Source organism: Stenella coeruleoalba (assembly GCF_951394435.1).
Source record: "Stenella coeruleoalba genome assembly, chromosome: 14".
Classification (NCBI taxonomy): domain Eukaryota; kingdom Metazoa; phylum Chordata; class Mammalia; order Artiodactyla; family Delphinidae; genus Stenella; species Stenella coeruleoalba.
Window position 1 is genome coordinate 18,007,765 of NC_137160.1, and position 16,305 is coordinate 18,024,069.

Genomic DNA, 16,305 nt, shown 5'->3' on the forward strand with positions numbered 1-16,305 from the left:
AATATTTAAATGAACACTATGGTGTTAGACCGCCTTAACTTGAACACCGGCTTGACTTTGCATTAGGTGTGTGAACTTTGGAAAATTAGGGCTGTTGTGAGGATTAAATGAGCTAATACACATAAAGAGCTTGGATGTTGCCTGGCACATAATTTGTTAACTATTATTATTATTATCATCATCATCATCCCCATCCCTCTCAACCCATGCATTGCATTTGCATTGCTGCTTTCTCGGCCTGGAGTACCCTATCATCTCTTACCATCTGGCTATGCCCTTCTTTTTTCCTTATCAAGATTCGATTCAGGGGTCACATCGCGTAGCAAATTTATCCTGCCCCATCCTATCTCATTTGTTTCCACCGTTTCCTTTGCAAACTTCTTTGTTACTGTAACTATTGTTTGCGTCTATCACCAGACTGTGAGTTCCTAAAGGAGAGACGGTGTTTTCATGTTTTTAGGCACAAGTGAAAGGTGAATAACATTAGTATTTGCCGCATGACTGCCCAGAGAGCGCCCAAGTGTAATGAGATCCCTAAATAAATGTTCCTAAAGTCTACTTTGTCTAGTGTGGCGACTTGTCCCGAATATGAGACAGGACTATACTCAAAGTATTTCCAGGAGGGAACTTAATACCTTAGGCAACAGCCAAGAACCCCGAAGAAAAAACGGTTCTTTTCTCACTTTCCCACAGGGAAACTCCTCGGTGAAACACCCCGGTCTCCGAACCGCGGAGGAATACACGCACTTAAGTGCAATCTGCGCCTGCGCCTGTGCCTGTGACCGCTCCTCTTCTGCGCCTGCGCCGCTCCAGCCAATGAGAAGCTCCTCAGTCGAGGGTGGGGCCACGGGTTGCGCTTTAGGATTGGACAGTAGGAGCAAACGGACGGCGCGGAAATGACGTCAAGGTGCGTAAGTGCCGGCGGCCCTGCTGCGCGGTGGCTGCCGGGTGCCGCACGCCTTCCCTTTCCTCGCCTCTGCCTTTTACCCCCGCTCCCATCCCCGCCCCCACGGCCGATCCGCTCCCTGGCGTGACTCGGCATTGAGAGCCCCGGGAGAAGACTCCGCGGTCGCTACCTCCTCTGCCCAGGCCTCGGCCTTCCTGAGCCTCCCTCCTTCCTCTCCCGGGTCTTCTTCAGTTTTGAAGCCGGTGGCTTTGCGTTGGCCCTGCCGGACTTCTGAGAATGGTGGGTGTGAAGCCGGTTGGGAGTGACCCGGATTTCCAGCCGGAGCTGAGCGGCGCGGGCTCCAGACTCGCTGTGGTCAAGTTCACCATGCGAGGGTGAGTCCGGGCCCGAGCCCAGTGAGTCTCGGCTGTCTGTGCTTTTCTTTCTCTGTTTCCCGATCCCGCCTGCCTTGTGGTCGTGTTCTGCTGCGGAATGTCCGGCGCTGGCCGCAGCCCAAGGCCACTGCCCGGTTAGGCCTCAGTTCCTGGGTGTGAACCCCCGTTTGTGCACCGGGGCGTCTCTGGCAGGCTCGGAGGCCTGGCCGACCGCATTCCCCAGCCCTCGAGATCCCCGCCCGTTGTTTTTGAGTCCTCGGAAGGGGTCTGCTCTTGGGGGTGACCCGGCTCTTTCCCTTCTTGTCTGTGGGAGTCTCCCACAGTCGCCCCTGCTTGCGCCTGTCCCCTTCTTTCCCGGGATGCAGCTGTCACTTGCATCTTAGAAACTTGCAAAATTTAATTTACCCAAACGGTTTGATTCTTTTCACCACCTGCATATGTGGAAAACTGTAGGAAGATTCAGCTACCCAACTAATCCGCGGAGTGCTTAGACCTAAAGCTAATGCATTTTAAATTAAGTTAATGTTGAGTCAAGATGCTTTTTAATTTTCTTAACGTTTCTGTTACTTCTTTGATTTGTAAGTTTGTAAGTTAGGCCACTTTGTGTAAGTTGCATCTGATCACGGAAATTATAGTCGGTATATATATATAGTACACGTAGACAGGTATTCCAGATATCTGGCTTTGACCAAGTAGACTCCATTTTTGACTTGATGATTTAAGAGGACAGGGCACTTGAAAGATGTTATCTGGCTTTGGTAAATCTCAACATAATTCTTAGGTCGCAGAGCTGGCGGATCTTCCATGTTGGGTCCCTGTTTGAGAGTGACGTGCTGGAAATAGACATTCAGAACCAAGATTTCAGCGAGCTTGTGTATTTGCTTACCTCCCCTTGTGTATGTCAGTGTCCAGTGGGAAGGATTAGAAGTCTCCTCTTGATCTACCTTGACCCCCTGGTGTTATTTACACTTACACTAACTTGGAGAAATCTACTACAAATACCACTGTTTATGCAGCACATTTTGTTGTCCAGGTAACTGTATAGACATAAGGCAGTGTTTTGAGTCTTAGAGCAAAAAGTGATTCAAACCTATCGAACGTGATTCTATAAATGTTGAATATACAGATGGTGGCATTAGGATTAGATTAGGTTTAGGGGATGGAGGGATGTAGGTAGAGATGAAAACAAGTTAGGACTTACCTTGGGACCAATCTCTCTCATACAGAATTGGAAAGGGGGGGATACATTAGATTTTAAGGTTCATCTTCCCAGTTTTGTTGATTTTATCATGACCATTCTTAATATGAGGGAATACCTATATACATTTGTTAAGTCCTAGGTGGAAGTTGGAAAAAGGAAGAGATGATTTTAACAACGAACCTCATTTTTAGTTCACTTTTCTAATTCTAGTTAGTGGGAGTGTTTATACTTTTATGCCTCAATGATATACTCTCTTTTCCCCTTAACCATAGCAGGGGGAGAGATGAAGAGTAATACATGATTTATATGAAGTGAGAAAAGTTACTGTCATCCCACTTTAGACCAAGAACATAGTTTTCTCAACCACCTGTTTTTCCATTTCCTTTCCATCCCTACTTGAAGCCTTATTCCTTATTCTCACCTGCCGTGCTTTGTCCATCCTATTATTTTTACTAAAACACTATACAGATTGTCATTCTTCTGTTTAAGAATCTTCAGTGGCTCTCCAGTATTTCGGTTGTTTTTTTAATTGTAGTGAAATACATGTAACATAAATTTGCCATTTTAAAATATACAGTTCAGTGACATTAAGTACAATCACTACACACACACACACACACACACACACACACACACACACACACACACACACACACACACACACATATTTTTTAATCTTTTTGGCCGCGCTGCGTGGCATGTGGGATCTTAGTTCCCCAGCCAGGGATCGAACCCGCGCCCCTTGTATTGGAAGCGTGGAGTCGTAACCGCTGGACCGCCGGGGAAGTTCTAGTACATTCACAATGTTGTACTGTCATTACCCCATCCATATTCTAGAATCTTTTCATTATCTCAAGCAGAAACTGTGCACGCATTAAACAGTAATTCCCATACCTTCTCTCCACTGCCCCCAGCCCCTGGTAACCTCTCTTCTAGTTTCTGTCTCCATGAATTTACCTATTCTTGATAACTCATTTAAGTGGAATTATATAATATTTGTCCTTTTGTTTATGGCTTATTTTAGCATAATGTTTTTAATATTCATCCATGTTCTAGCATGTGTCAGATTTTCCTTCCTTTTTAAAGCTGAGTAATATCCTGTTGTATATGTATATGTACATATATATATGTATATGTATATATACATACAACATTCTGTTGTATGTATATACCACATATTTTTGATGGACATTGGGTTGTTTCCATCTTTTGACTATTGTAAATAATACTGCTCTGAACATTGGTGTGCAAGGATCTCTGTGAGTCCCTGCTTTCAGTTCTTTTGGGTATATGTCTGTGAGTGGAATTGCTAGATTATATGGTAATTCTGTATATAACTTTTTGAGAAACCAGCAAACTATTTGCCCACGGTGGCTGCAAAAGTTTGCCTTTCCACCAGCAATGCAGGAGAGTTCCCATTTCTCTACATACCAACTTCTTTTATATTTTAGTGGCCATCCTAGATGAGTGTGAAGTGGTATCTGGTGGTTTTGATTTGCATTTCCTTGATGACTGGTAATTTTGAGCATTTTTTCTCATGCTCGTTGGTCATTTGCCTTTGGAGAAATGTCTGTTCAAGTCCTTTGCCCATTTTGAATTGGATTGTTTGTTTTTTTGTTGTGGAGTTGTAGGAGTTCTTTATATATTTTGGGTCTTAATCCTTTTTCTGATATATCATTTGCAAATATTTTCTCCTATTGATTGCCTTTTCAGTTTCTTGATGGTGTCCTTTGATGCACAAAAGTTTAAAAATTTTGCTGAAGTCCAATTTATCTATGGTTTTTTCTTTTGTTGTTTCTTGTGCTTTTGGTGTCATATTCCAGAAATCATTGACAAATCCAGTGTCATGGAGATTCCTCCCCATGTTTTCATCAAAAAATTTTATAGTTTTTACTCTTAAGTTAGGTCTTCGATCTATTTTGAGTTAATTTTTATATATGGTGTTAAGTAAAGGTCCAACTTCATTTTTTTGCATGTGGATATCCAGTTTTCCCAGCACCATTTGTTGAAAAAACTGCCTTTCACCCATTGAATGGCACCCTTCTCCAGTATTTTTTTAAGCAATTAAAATAGTTGTCACTTACATCAAATTTGGTCTGTGTAAGGGACTTATTGGAGCACTTATTGACTTCTGCAGTCCTCAAAATAATGTTTAAAATTATCTCCATTTTACAAATGAGGAAGTTGAGTCAGAAGGAGATTAAATGACTTGTTTAAGGTCCCAGTGTTGAATGTACTCTTTGGGTTGTGAAGTGCTGTCCTGTTCTTCCCAGCCTAAGCAGAAGGGACATGCAAGTTCACCTCTGTATTGCATGGAGCCTGACATTTTTCAGTAAATGTTGCCTTGAATAAGCTTTGCCTGCAAAATCCTTTGATGGAAGTCAGTTCAGTTCACACTCTGAAATTCATTTCCCTACCTGTAAAGTGGGAATAATAACATGTAGACGAACCATATCGTTTACAGAATGAAATTATATATGTGCATTATATACTGTGGTAACATATTTTTGTAACTGGTATCTCCAAACTATTACTTCTTAAATATACCCGGGTACCCTTAAGTGGTCATAAACAGTGCTAGTTTTGTTATCACTGATGGGTAAATGCCAAATTTAAAAGGATATGCATTTTCTTTCCTGTGAAACTCAGCAATGAGTGATTTTTATCTTGAATTCATGAGTGTACCACTTTTATAGATATGTTTACCATATATTCAGTTTTGGGTTTCTTAAAATTTTTATTGGAGTATAGTTGCTTTACAATGTTGTGTTAGTTTCTACTGTACAGCAAAGTGAATCAGCTATAGGTGTACATATATCCCCTCTTTTTTTGGATTTCCTTCCCATTTAGGTCACCACAGAGCATTGAGTAGAGTTCCTTGTGCTATACAGTAGGTTCTCTCAGTTTTCTTAAAGCAGGTCTTACTTTGTAGTTGGTTAGGTGTTATTGTTACCATCCAGTTAGAATGTCAGTGTACGTTAGGATGGTGAAATCTAACGATTATGATAGTTTGTCCCAATAATACATTGTATAATAGTATTAATTATATATTGTAAAATTGCTGTGGACTGAAGGTACTTTACCATAATACAGAGTTAGGAGGCCCAACAGTTCATAAGGACTGGGCAGATAATATTAGGGAGTGAGGTCGGTGGCTGTAAGATAACTAGCGAATGGTGAGGCCCTAGAGAACATGTAGAGAATTTTAAAAAATATTTTTATTTAAAAAAGTATAGCAGGCATGCAAAAATGTATACAAATCATTTAAGTGTAGAGTCTGATAAATTTTCGCGGTGATCACACCCGTTTAACCAAGACACAGGTCAGGAATAGCAGCGTAGCACAGTCACATCCCCACCCCCGGCAACCTCCTGCAGGCTCCTTCTCATCACTCTCGAACTTTAACACTGTAGACTAATTTCGTCTGTATTTGAACTTTATAACAATGGTATCATATAGTATGTAATCTGTCTGGATTCCTTTCAAGAGCATATAAATAGTCTTAATCTTGGCAGTTAATTTAGAAATAACAACCAAAAAAAAAAAGCACAATGTAGGCCACTGTTTTGGGGGTTTTGAAATAGCAGTTAGGAGTTGGGTTTTGTGATCAAATTTCAGCACTGTACTTCATTGTTCTTGTCTTTGAAATGAGGAATGGTAAAGCTTAAATGAATTTAAACGTTTTATAAGTTACCTAACATATAATAAATGCTTAATGAACGTTAGCTATTTTGTGTTATTAATAGGACCAGTTATGGTTATGCCTGTCCATTAGTAAATATAAGACATCTAGAAATAACCTGTTTTAAAGTTACGCCCCGCAGAAAAATAAACTTAAAATACGTCTTCAGAAAGCACATACATTTTCCACACCCACACCAGCTGAATGTGTTTACACATATTACTGCTCAAGGTGGAGCACTGACTACTTTAGCAAATAGGAAAGAATAGCAAGTTCTTGAAATAAAATCTATTTATATTATGACAGCAAACACACATTTTTTTGTTTATTTTATTGAAGTATAGTTGATTTACAATGTTGTGTTAATTTCCACTCTACAGCAAAGTGATTCAGTTATACATAAATATACATTCTTTTTCATATTCTTTTCCATTATGGTTTATCACAGGGTATTGAATATGGTTCCCTGTGCTGTACAGTAGGACCTTGTTGTTTATCCTGCAGAGTTTTTCTTAAAAGTAATTTTTACAGAATATTTCCATGGTAGCTGTGTGGTACCAGGTGCTTGTATCAGAAGACAGGAATGAAGAATTTTCATAGTGACTTTTCTATAACTTAAAAAGTTAAAAATAGATTTCATAACCGAAAATGACATGCCTATTAACAATTTCCTTCCATTTTCTCTGTTCCAGCTAGGTTTTTTAACATCTTTAGTTTGATATAAAGCCTTTATGTATTTAGGTTTTATCAGTAAATAATACCTAATTCAGCAGACTATGAAAAACTGTAAACACAAATCTTACTAAGAACCTAACGTGGTGCTTTCAAAGAAAGCTGATCTTGGATTGGCTTTAGGACTTGACTGTTCTAGTTGTGGTCCTGCCATTAACTGGAATGTCTGACCTTGATCAAGTCGTTCAACTTTTCTGGTCTTCACTTCTCATTTATTGAATAATGGTGTTAGGTTAGGTCAGTTTTAAAGTTTCAGTTTTGTGGGTTTGGTTCTTTACGTTTTGCAGAAAGCTAGAGGGTTGTCTGCTGAGGTTTTTCTCAAAAAGCATAAGTCAGAATCTTTCTTACATATTGGACCTAACAGATCAGCTTTCCATCAAAAAGAAGTTCAGAGGTGGAAAAAGAACTTTTTTTTTTTTTCTTTCTTTCTTATTTAAGCCTCTGGACTAGATGGTCTGGTCTCTTTTACAACAAGTTCAAAGGTCCTGAGGTTATGTACTGTCTAAAGACTGCAAATCAAGGGCTGTGCAAGAGAAAAAAGTACAATCCTGAAATTTAGGCATACTTGGAGAAAAATATTTTAGAGATAGGAAAGGTCCTTAAAGAATCTAGTCCCTTCTCATTTTATACAGAGAAATCAAATAATTTGTTCATGATCTCAGCTAAAAATGGAACTTTAAGTTTACTTTTAAATGCTAGGGGTAAGCTAGGAAAACATCTTACTTAAAATAACAAATCAGTTCATTTGAGTGATTATAATGTGAAAGTATGCTGCTGTATATATCTATGCTTCTGTGTTCTGTGATTTATTTTGATTTTTGACTAAAGTTCCAACCTATGATGGCTAACTAAAATTAAACAAAGGATCTAGATAAGGTTAAATTTTGAAAGGGAACACTTATTTTCAAGGTAGCCATTATTTTAGTACAGTCTCTTTAGCTTCAAGAAGAGTTTCTTTAACTCCAGGTAGCTCATACTTGATTGATGAGTAGAGTGATTATGTCAGTACAGTGTGTAGGTGAGGTTGGTTCATATTCTATTTTTCTTAGGTAGTGAAGAGCAGGAATAGAAATAGAACCTTTAGCAGGAAGGAGAAAAGCCCTCAGCCACAGAGGCAGGCTCCCTTTCAGGTTCCTTTTAAGAAAGTCAAAATTAATAAAATTACATCTGAGCTCCTGCAGCCAGCTCCTGGTCCCCAGCGGGGGTCATTCTCATGTTGTGCTTGCTTCCTCCTGTCCCTGCCTGGATGGCAGCCCCGTGGGCTCAGAGCTCCCCTTCCATCTGGATACTCACAGCACCTGTAAGCGGGCACTTCCACTCGTTTGTTTTTGTACATTTTAAATATCCTCTGAGGTGTAACCTCTAGGTCTGAGCCACCTGCCTGTCTGTCCAGGTATTTCCTGAATACTAGTTACTATTTTTCTTAGGAATGTTTTTACAAAGTTGCATGGGTTTAAATTTTTATTTTTAAATTTTTATTTTTTCCATAAGCCTTCTTATTTTCGAAGGCATGCTTTTGCAGAAGGAAGGTTTTTCAGGAATGAGAAAACCTGATACTGTGTGTATACCAGGTATATTTTGTGGTACAGCATGATACCTGTGCTTCATCCATGACTACTGTTTAAATGCAGTTAACATTCAATTCTCTATTTGCAATTTAATATTTTATGAAAATACCTGTTTATCATATAAAAGCAAAGGATACAGAAGTATAGGTAGTTTTAAAAGTCTCCCCTAAACTCCCTTCCTTTTCTAGTCCCACTTTACAGAAGTAATTGTTTATTGTGTGACCCACCTAACTTTTCAATATATATTTATGTACATATATAACATATAAATACATATATAAATACATATTTTTAACGTGGTCATAGAAAATATTTTATCATGAGACTTAGTTTTCTTTTAAACTGTATAAATTATCCTTATCCTTTGGTGTGAATGTGTCATAATTTTTTTTAATTGAAGTATAGTTGATGTACAGTATTATGTAAGTTACAAGTGTACAGTATAGTGATGCAGTTTTTAAAGGTTACACTTCATTTATAGTTATTATAAAATATTGGCTATATTTCCCGTGTTGTACCATATATCCTTGTAACTTATTTTATATGTTATAACTTTAAAAAATAGTTTTCTATTGATTGCCATTTAGATTATTATTATTATTTTTACTATTTCAAACATTGCATTGAACTTCCTTATACATATTATTGTGAAATTGAGTAAGTGTTAAGATAAGATTGACTTTTAGAAGTGAGATTGTTGACTCTTGGGTTGTGTTCATTTAAAATTGGTAGATAATGACCAAATGGCCCTTCAAAAAGGCTCTACCAATTTGTACTCCCATCCATAGTGTTTAAGACTTATTAATAACCAGAAGTATTTTGCTAAACTAAACATAGGTTTTGTCGACTGTAAATGTTTGTTCCTTTAAAATTTAGTCTCAGGCCCTATTTCAGCATTGTTAGATCCAAAAATTTACTTTCAGAAGGATCAAGTTTAATATTTAAGAAATTAAGAGTTACTTTCTTAACTTTTTGGTATGAATCTTAAGGATGGCAAAAGGTGAAAATGCTGATTAAAATGTTAAGAATGGAGAGAGAATCATAGCTTGAATTTGAAAATCTTGTATTTTAGAGTTTGCTTTTCCTTGTGTTCCTATCTGCTAAAGCCAAGGTTTTTCTCATTTTTTGGAACTTTTATTGAGATATACACAGTATACAATTATAAATGTATAGTTTAGAGAGTTTACACAAACTGAATATACATGCACGTTTAATCAGCTTCTGGACAATTAGAACATTTCTAGCCTCTTGAAATCTCTCTCATGCCCTTATCCTGTCACTAACTCTCACAAAAGTAACCATTGTCCTGATTTATAATACCATTGATTTGTTTTGCCTGTATTTGAACTGTACATAAATGGAATCATATAGTGTACTTCTCTTCTCAGTGTTATTTGTGAGATTCATCCATATTTTGGCATGAGGTTTTACATCAGTCATTTTCATTGTTGTATAGTGTTCCAGTATGTGAGTAACTACAGTTAGTTTACTTATTCTGTTGTTGAAAGGAACTTAGGTGGTATCCAGTTTTTGGCCATTAGAAATATTGCTACTACCAATATTTTTTCAAAAACCCTAAGGCAAACATATACAGACATTTCTGTTTTATATACCCTAGAAATGGTCATAAGTAGGCATAAATCTTGCATTAGCAGATACTGTCAGTTTCTTTTCTTACCCCCTGAAGTGGTTATACCAGCTTGCACTGTCACTGACAGGTCAGTTGCTCCAAGTTCTTGACAGTACTTCCTTCTCTATTGTTTTAGCTGTTTTGGTGGGAGTAGTTTTATTTTTTTTTAATTAAAAAAAATTTTTTTAACATCTTTATTGGAGTATCATTGCTTTACAATGGTGTGTTGGTTTCTGCTTTATAACAAAGTGAATCTGTTATACATATACATATATCCCCATATCTCCTCCCTCTTGTGTCTCCAAATTTGCATTTCCCTGGTTTCCATAGTGACCGAGGAAGTCTTTTTCTCTTTATGGACTGTTTGGATAACCTCATTTGTCCATTTTGAGAGTACCCTTTTTTCTTTTGAATGTCAGTCTTCTTATTGATTTGTAGGGGCTTTTTTACATATTAGAGGTATAAGTCCTACGTTTGATATGTTTTACAGATACTTTTTACTAGTCTGTGGTTTGTCTTTTCACCCTCTAAGTGGTATCTTGATGAACGAAAGGTCTTAACCTTAATATTTTCCAGCTTATCAAGTATATCCCAACATATCAATTCTTCCCTTTTTTCTTTAGTGCTTTTTGTGTTTTAAGAAATAAATCTTTGCTTACTCCAAGGTTTTGAAAGTATCCTATGTATTTTTTTCCTAAAACTGTTGTTTTACCTTTCCCATTTAAATCTATAATCCATCTGGAATTGTTTTTTGTGTACAGTGTGAGTTAGGGGTAAAGATTCATTATTTTTCCCCCCCCATGTGGATATCCATATTGACTCAGCACTGTTTATTGAAAAGACCATCCTTTCCCCACTGTACTGCTGTGTCAACTTTTTCAGAAGTTCGGTTACTGTGTATGGGATGGGTCTGTTTTTGGACCCTTTTCTTTTAAAATTGGTGAGTTTGTTTATCCTTTATACTCTTAATTTTATAAAGCTTTTTGGTAGTTATTAATATCTAGTAATGTAATTTCTTCAGCTTTGAACCCCAAAATGCTTGGGCTATCCTTGATATTTATTTCCCTATAAATTTTAGAATTTAAATTTGTTAATTTTTCCAAGCAAACCTTGGAATTTTACATTGACTTTAAAGATCAAATTGAGGAGACTTGACATCTTGACAGTGTTGAGTTTTCCAGTTCATAGGTATAGTATATTCCTCCATTTATTTAGATCTTTAATTTCGTTCAGTGAGAAGAAAGCTGGAAGACAACACTGTTGGACTTAAAGACTTAATATAAATCTGTAGTCATTAAGACAGTGTGGTACTGATGCAAGTGTATCTAAATAGTACAGTGGAAAAGACAAGAAAGTCTAAAGATAGGTTCATCAGAATGTTTTTAATTCTGCGTTTTAATTGACAAGATCTTTAGAGTATAAATTAGTACAATCTTGGGTGTTATTTTACCAAGCATCTCTTACTTTTCTCACAGGTGTGGACCGTGTTTAAGGATTGCCCCAGCATTCAGTTCTATGAGTAATAAGTATCCACAAGCAGTATTCTTGGAAGTAGATGTACATCAGTGTCAGGTAAGGCAAAGAGTCCTTAAAAAAATGTCTTTTTATTTATAAATTGATTTGAAATTCAGCATTAATTTCATCCTTTATCTCTTTATGCACTAAGTACTTATTTTTTTGAAGGTAGGATAATATTATGTTAATGTAATTATTACAAATGTTGTTATGGCTGCATTAGTTAAGAAGGGTAGTCCAATATTAATTGCTTCTGGGTTTGCTAATAATATTTTTCTGGTACAAAACTAATATTATGTTGTTAAACTTAATAGGTCACCTGGCAGTTCTGTGTTTTACATTTCTTTGTTTATTTTTTTGTAAATCTAAAATTATATCTTGTACTACAGACACACTGGTTGATTAGAAAGCCATGGCAGAGAATTCTTGGATATAGTTTGTTTTGAATTGATCAGTTATAACCCTAGCTCCAAAGCTGCTTACTCAGCAGAAAGTTTAAAATGTTGGTTACTATTGATTGAGCCACAGTGTTGTAGGTAGATTGCCCTGGTTACTTAGTCAGCATGGCTGTGTGACAGTTCTGCATTTGCATATCTAGATGTATGGAGGAATTGTTAGAGAAAAAAATTTTTTGAAGGCTTCTTCCAACACTAAAAATGTAGTCTTTTGACATACATAAATAACAGCTCTGTAACTTTTTTTTTTTCCAGTGAAGCTTTTGTCTTTGATACATTTCTGGGTTGGAAAAAAATCTTAGAATGTTACATAGCTTGCAGATAAGTATTTTGGGGATTTCGTGCAAACTCTATGTTACACGTTTATTGTTTAGTACTTATATCGCATACTTCTGGACAGCAGCCCTGGCCTTATTTTGCCTTATTTTAAGTATTCACTGTCTCTGATCTGGAAGTGCTGTCTTCTGGAGCTGTGTGGTCCTGTACAGTAACCACATGTGGTCGGGTACTGAGTACTTGAAGTGTGGCAAGCCCAAATTGAGATGTGCTGTAAAATACACATAGGATTCTGAAGGCTTAGTATGAAATAAAATACGTAAAGTATGTCATTAACTTTTTACATTGACTATATGTTGAATTGCATATTTGGATTTGCTAAAATAAATTATTAAAATGGATTTCAGTTGTTTCTCTTCACTTTTTTCTTGTGGATACTAGAATATTTAAAATTACATGTGTAGCTCACATTTGTATCTTGTATTATATTTCTTTTGGACGGCACTGTTCTAAAAGGTCATTTTTTTAAATGAGGCCTAGAGAAGACATCTCTGTAAACTTTATGCTTTTTTTAAAAAAACAATATAGTGGTACCTCTTCCTAGTGTTTGAATATGCAAGGTGACATACTTATTTTACTATTTTCTTTACACTGCTCATGAAGAGTTTAATGAGTTTAATGAATCAGTGACTGATTAATTTTCATTCGGTAGCTAGTCTTATGATCTCGTGGAGTTGGAGCAGAATTTAAAAAGATACCCATTGTGGTGTTTTTGATGGAAGACCAGAAGTCATTTCTTTAAGAGTAGAACTAGGGCTTCCCTGGTGGCGCAGTGGTTGAGAGTCTGCCTGCCAATGCAGGGGACACGGGTTCGTGCCCCGGTCCGGAAAGATCCCACATGCTGCCGAGTGGCTAGGCCCGTGAGCCATGGCCGCTGAGCCTGCGCGTCCGGAGCCTGTGCTCCGCAACGGGAGAGGCCACAACAGTGAGAGGCCCGCATACCGCAAAAAAAAAAAAAAAAGAGTAGAACTAGATGAGGATTGCAGTGCAAAGGATGTTACCTCCTTTTCACGGACAGATGGGCTACTGTTTTTTCAGATGTGTACTTTTTCCTAGTAGCAGTGGTTTGTGTTGACATATCTCAATACCCTTCTGGGGTTCTTCATTTGAGAAACAGTCTGTACTTACGAGAGAACTGTCTGGTGTTGTAAAGTGCAATTTCTGTGTTAGAAGCCGATTGTTCTATTGGATGAAGCACTTAACACCAAAACAAAAATGCAGGGCTATTCTTTGTTGCGGACATAAGGGTAATATAGTTGTGCCCCTTAAGAATAGGCCTGTTTTTTCTTAAGTAACAATTACGAGTAAGTTATTTTACATGTTTTTAGTTCATGCTTGTGATATTTAACTTCCATAGAGATGTAGAGTGAATATTCAGAGTGGTTTAAGATTAGTTTTGATTCATAATGCTATCTAACTTGACAATTCTAGGGAACAGCTGCCACCAACAATATATCAGCAACACCTACATTTCTATTTTTTCGAAACAAAGTGAGAATTGATCAATATCAAGGAGCAGACGCTGTGGGACTAGAGGAAAAGATCAAGCAGCACTTGGAAAACGACCCTGGAAGCAACGAGGACACAGATATTCCAAAAGGCTATGTATGTAGAATTAAAAGTGAAATCATGATGTGTCTTGCATTTGTCATTATTTGGTTGAAGTGAAGTTCACTGTTTTCATGTTTTGTCTTTTGCTAGTTAAGAATACTTTCAGTTAAGAACTTTAAAAGTAAATGTAATAGCTGACTATTTGATTTTGTCTGTGTTGTGTGTATTATAACCTTAAGCCCCCATCATAAACTATTTTTTATTTTTATTTATTTATTTATTTTTTTGTGGTACGCAGGCCTCTCACCGTTGTGGCCTTTCCCGCTGCGGAGCACAGGCTCCGGACGCGCAGGCCCAGCGGCGGTGGCTCACGGGCCCAGCCGCTCCGCGGCATGTGGGATCCTCCCGGACCGGGGCACAAACCCGTGTCCCCTGCATCTGCAGGCGGACTCTCAACCACTGTGCCACCAGGGAAGCCCTGCCACTTGTTTTTTAATCTGCTTTCTGAACTATTTTAATAGCCATTTAAAAAAAATTATTTATTTATTTTTGTTTTATTTTATTTTTGGCTGCGTTGGGTCTTTGTTGCTGCGCGCGGGCTTTCTCTAGTTGCGGTGAATGGGGGGCTCCTCTTCGTTGCGGTGCACGGGCTTCTCATTGCAGTGGCTTCTCTTGTTGCGGAGCAGGGACTCTAGGTGCACGGGCTTCAGTAGTTGTGGCATGTGGGCTCAGTAGTTGTCGCTCACAGGCTCTAGAGCGCAGGCTCAGGAGTTGTGGCGCACAGGCTTAGTTGCTCCACGGCATGTGGGATCTTCCCGGACCAGGGCTCGAACCTGTTTCCCCTGCATTGGCAGGCAGATTCTTAACCACTGTGCCACCAGGGAAGTCCCAAAAGCCATTTTTATACGTTTGTTTTTTACTTTTTTTCCCTCCCAAAGTGAAAAACTTTTCATTGGAAAAATTTTTCACTTTTTGACAATTGTGTAAAATGGCATGTAAATTTTAGTGTATGACCATTACATACTGAACTCCCTTTTCTGCTGGTTTCTAAAGTTTTCTCCCTCTTTTTAAATGTATCTATTTAAAAACCCTAGTTATTGATTTTGTTTTAAAACCAAATGTGACTTTAGTACTGGATATGTTTTTCAAACTTTTAAGAGTTATTATTCTAAATAATAACTTGAAGACTTAAGAATGTCAAAGTTTTTGAAAACTATATAATATGAATAGTCATAATTTGTGTCTATCATATGAGAGCTATTCAGGAAGGAAGTAAAATTCAGAAGTACCACTTCATGGTAGCTGACTTGTTTATGCAAATTGGTAAAACCTGCCTACCAAAATAATATTTGTATATATATTTTTTAATTTTGCTTGTTATAAAGTTATTGTGTTGGCAGATTAAAAATGATTTTTTTTTTAAAGTGTTACCTCAAGTTAAAGCTAGTATATGAAAGCATGTGTAACAAGTACATTTAAAAATTTTTTAATTTATTTATTTATTTGGCTGAGTCAGGTCTTAGTTGTGGCATGCGGAATCTTTCGTCGCAGTACACGGCCTCTTCGTTGTGGTGTCAGGACTTCTCTCTAGTTGTGGCGCGTGGGCTCTAGAACGTGTGGGCTCAGAAGTTATAGCATGTGGGCTGTAGCTGTGGTGTGCAGGCTCCAGAGTGTGCAGGCTCAGTAGTTGCAGCACATGAATTCTCTAGTTGTGGTGCACGGGCTCTAGAGCTTGCGGGCTCAGTAGTTGTGGTGCGCGGGCTTAGTTGCCCCACGGCATGTGGGATCTTAGTTCCCTGACCAGGGATCAAACTTGTGTCACCTGCATTGGAAGGAGGATTCTTAACTATTGGACCACCAGGGAAGTCCACCAAGTACATTAAAACAGGCCTGCCATGGAGCTACCAGTCATTATGTAAGGCCCTTAAATTCATGTTGAATAAGGAGAACCTGTAGTCAGGTATATATGAGAGATTCTTTTTGTGTTTATGGGTGGAGGGGGAGTTGTGTCTTCAGAAAGTGTCTTTAACATGTGGTAGTGGCATTAATTACTTTAAGTTAAGGACTTAATAATTAATATTTATTTAAAATAGAACTGTTATATGATAATTTGAAATGGTAATATTCAGTTAGAAAGTGTGAACATGTGTAAGTCAGGGTTATGACGCCTTTTGGAAAATTTTGGAAATCATTTGACTTGTAAACAGTTGTGTTTACTTCTTTGTATTTTTTCTTTATTAGTAAGGGTTTTTGCATGAAAAAGTCTTATGGGCACAACAGTCTTGGCTGCTTAGCTGCAGCGATACTTCTTTACATCAGCTAAGTGTGATATCAGGGTTTTGGCTTTGGGTAGG

General features: G+C 37.7%; 1 protein-coding gene across 2 annotated transcripts in view; it reads left to right on the forward strand.

Annotated features, from left to right (window-relative positions):
• Positions 1-970: 970 nt before the first annotated feature.
• TXNL1 (thioredoxin like 1) overlaps positions 971-16,305 on the forward strand; it is a 37,356-nt gene continuing 22,021 nt past the window's right edge. Inside the window, exons 1-3 of one of the 2 annotated variants that reach the window (XM_079941959.1) lie at positions 971-1,281; positions 11,570-11,666; positions 13,832-14,005. In XM_079941959.1, coding sequence (XP_079798085.1) covers positions 1,184-1,281; positions 11,570-11,666; positions 13,832-14,005 — 369 coding nt within the window. In that variant the 5' untranslated portion in view covers positions 971-1,183. The remainder of the gene's footprint in view (positions 1,282-11,569; positions 11,667-13,831; positions 14,006-16,305) is intronic. The other variant, XM_079941958.1, reaches the window with a different exon arrangement.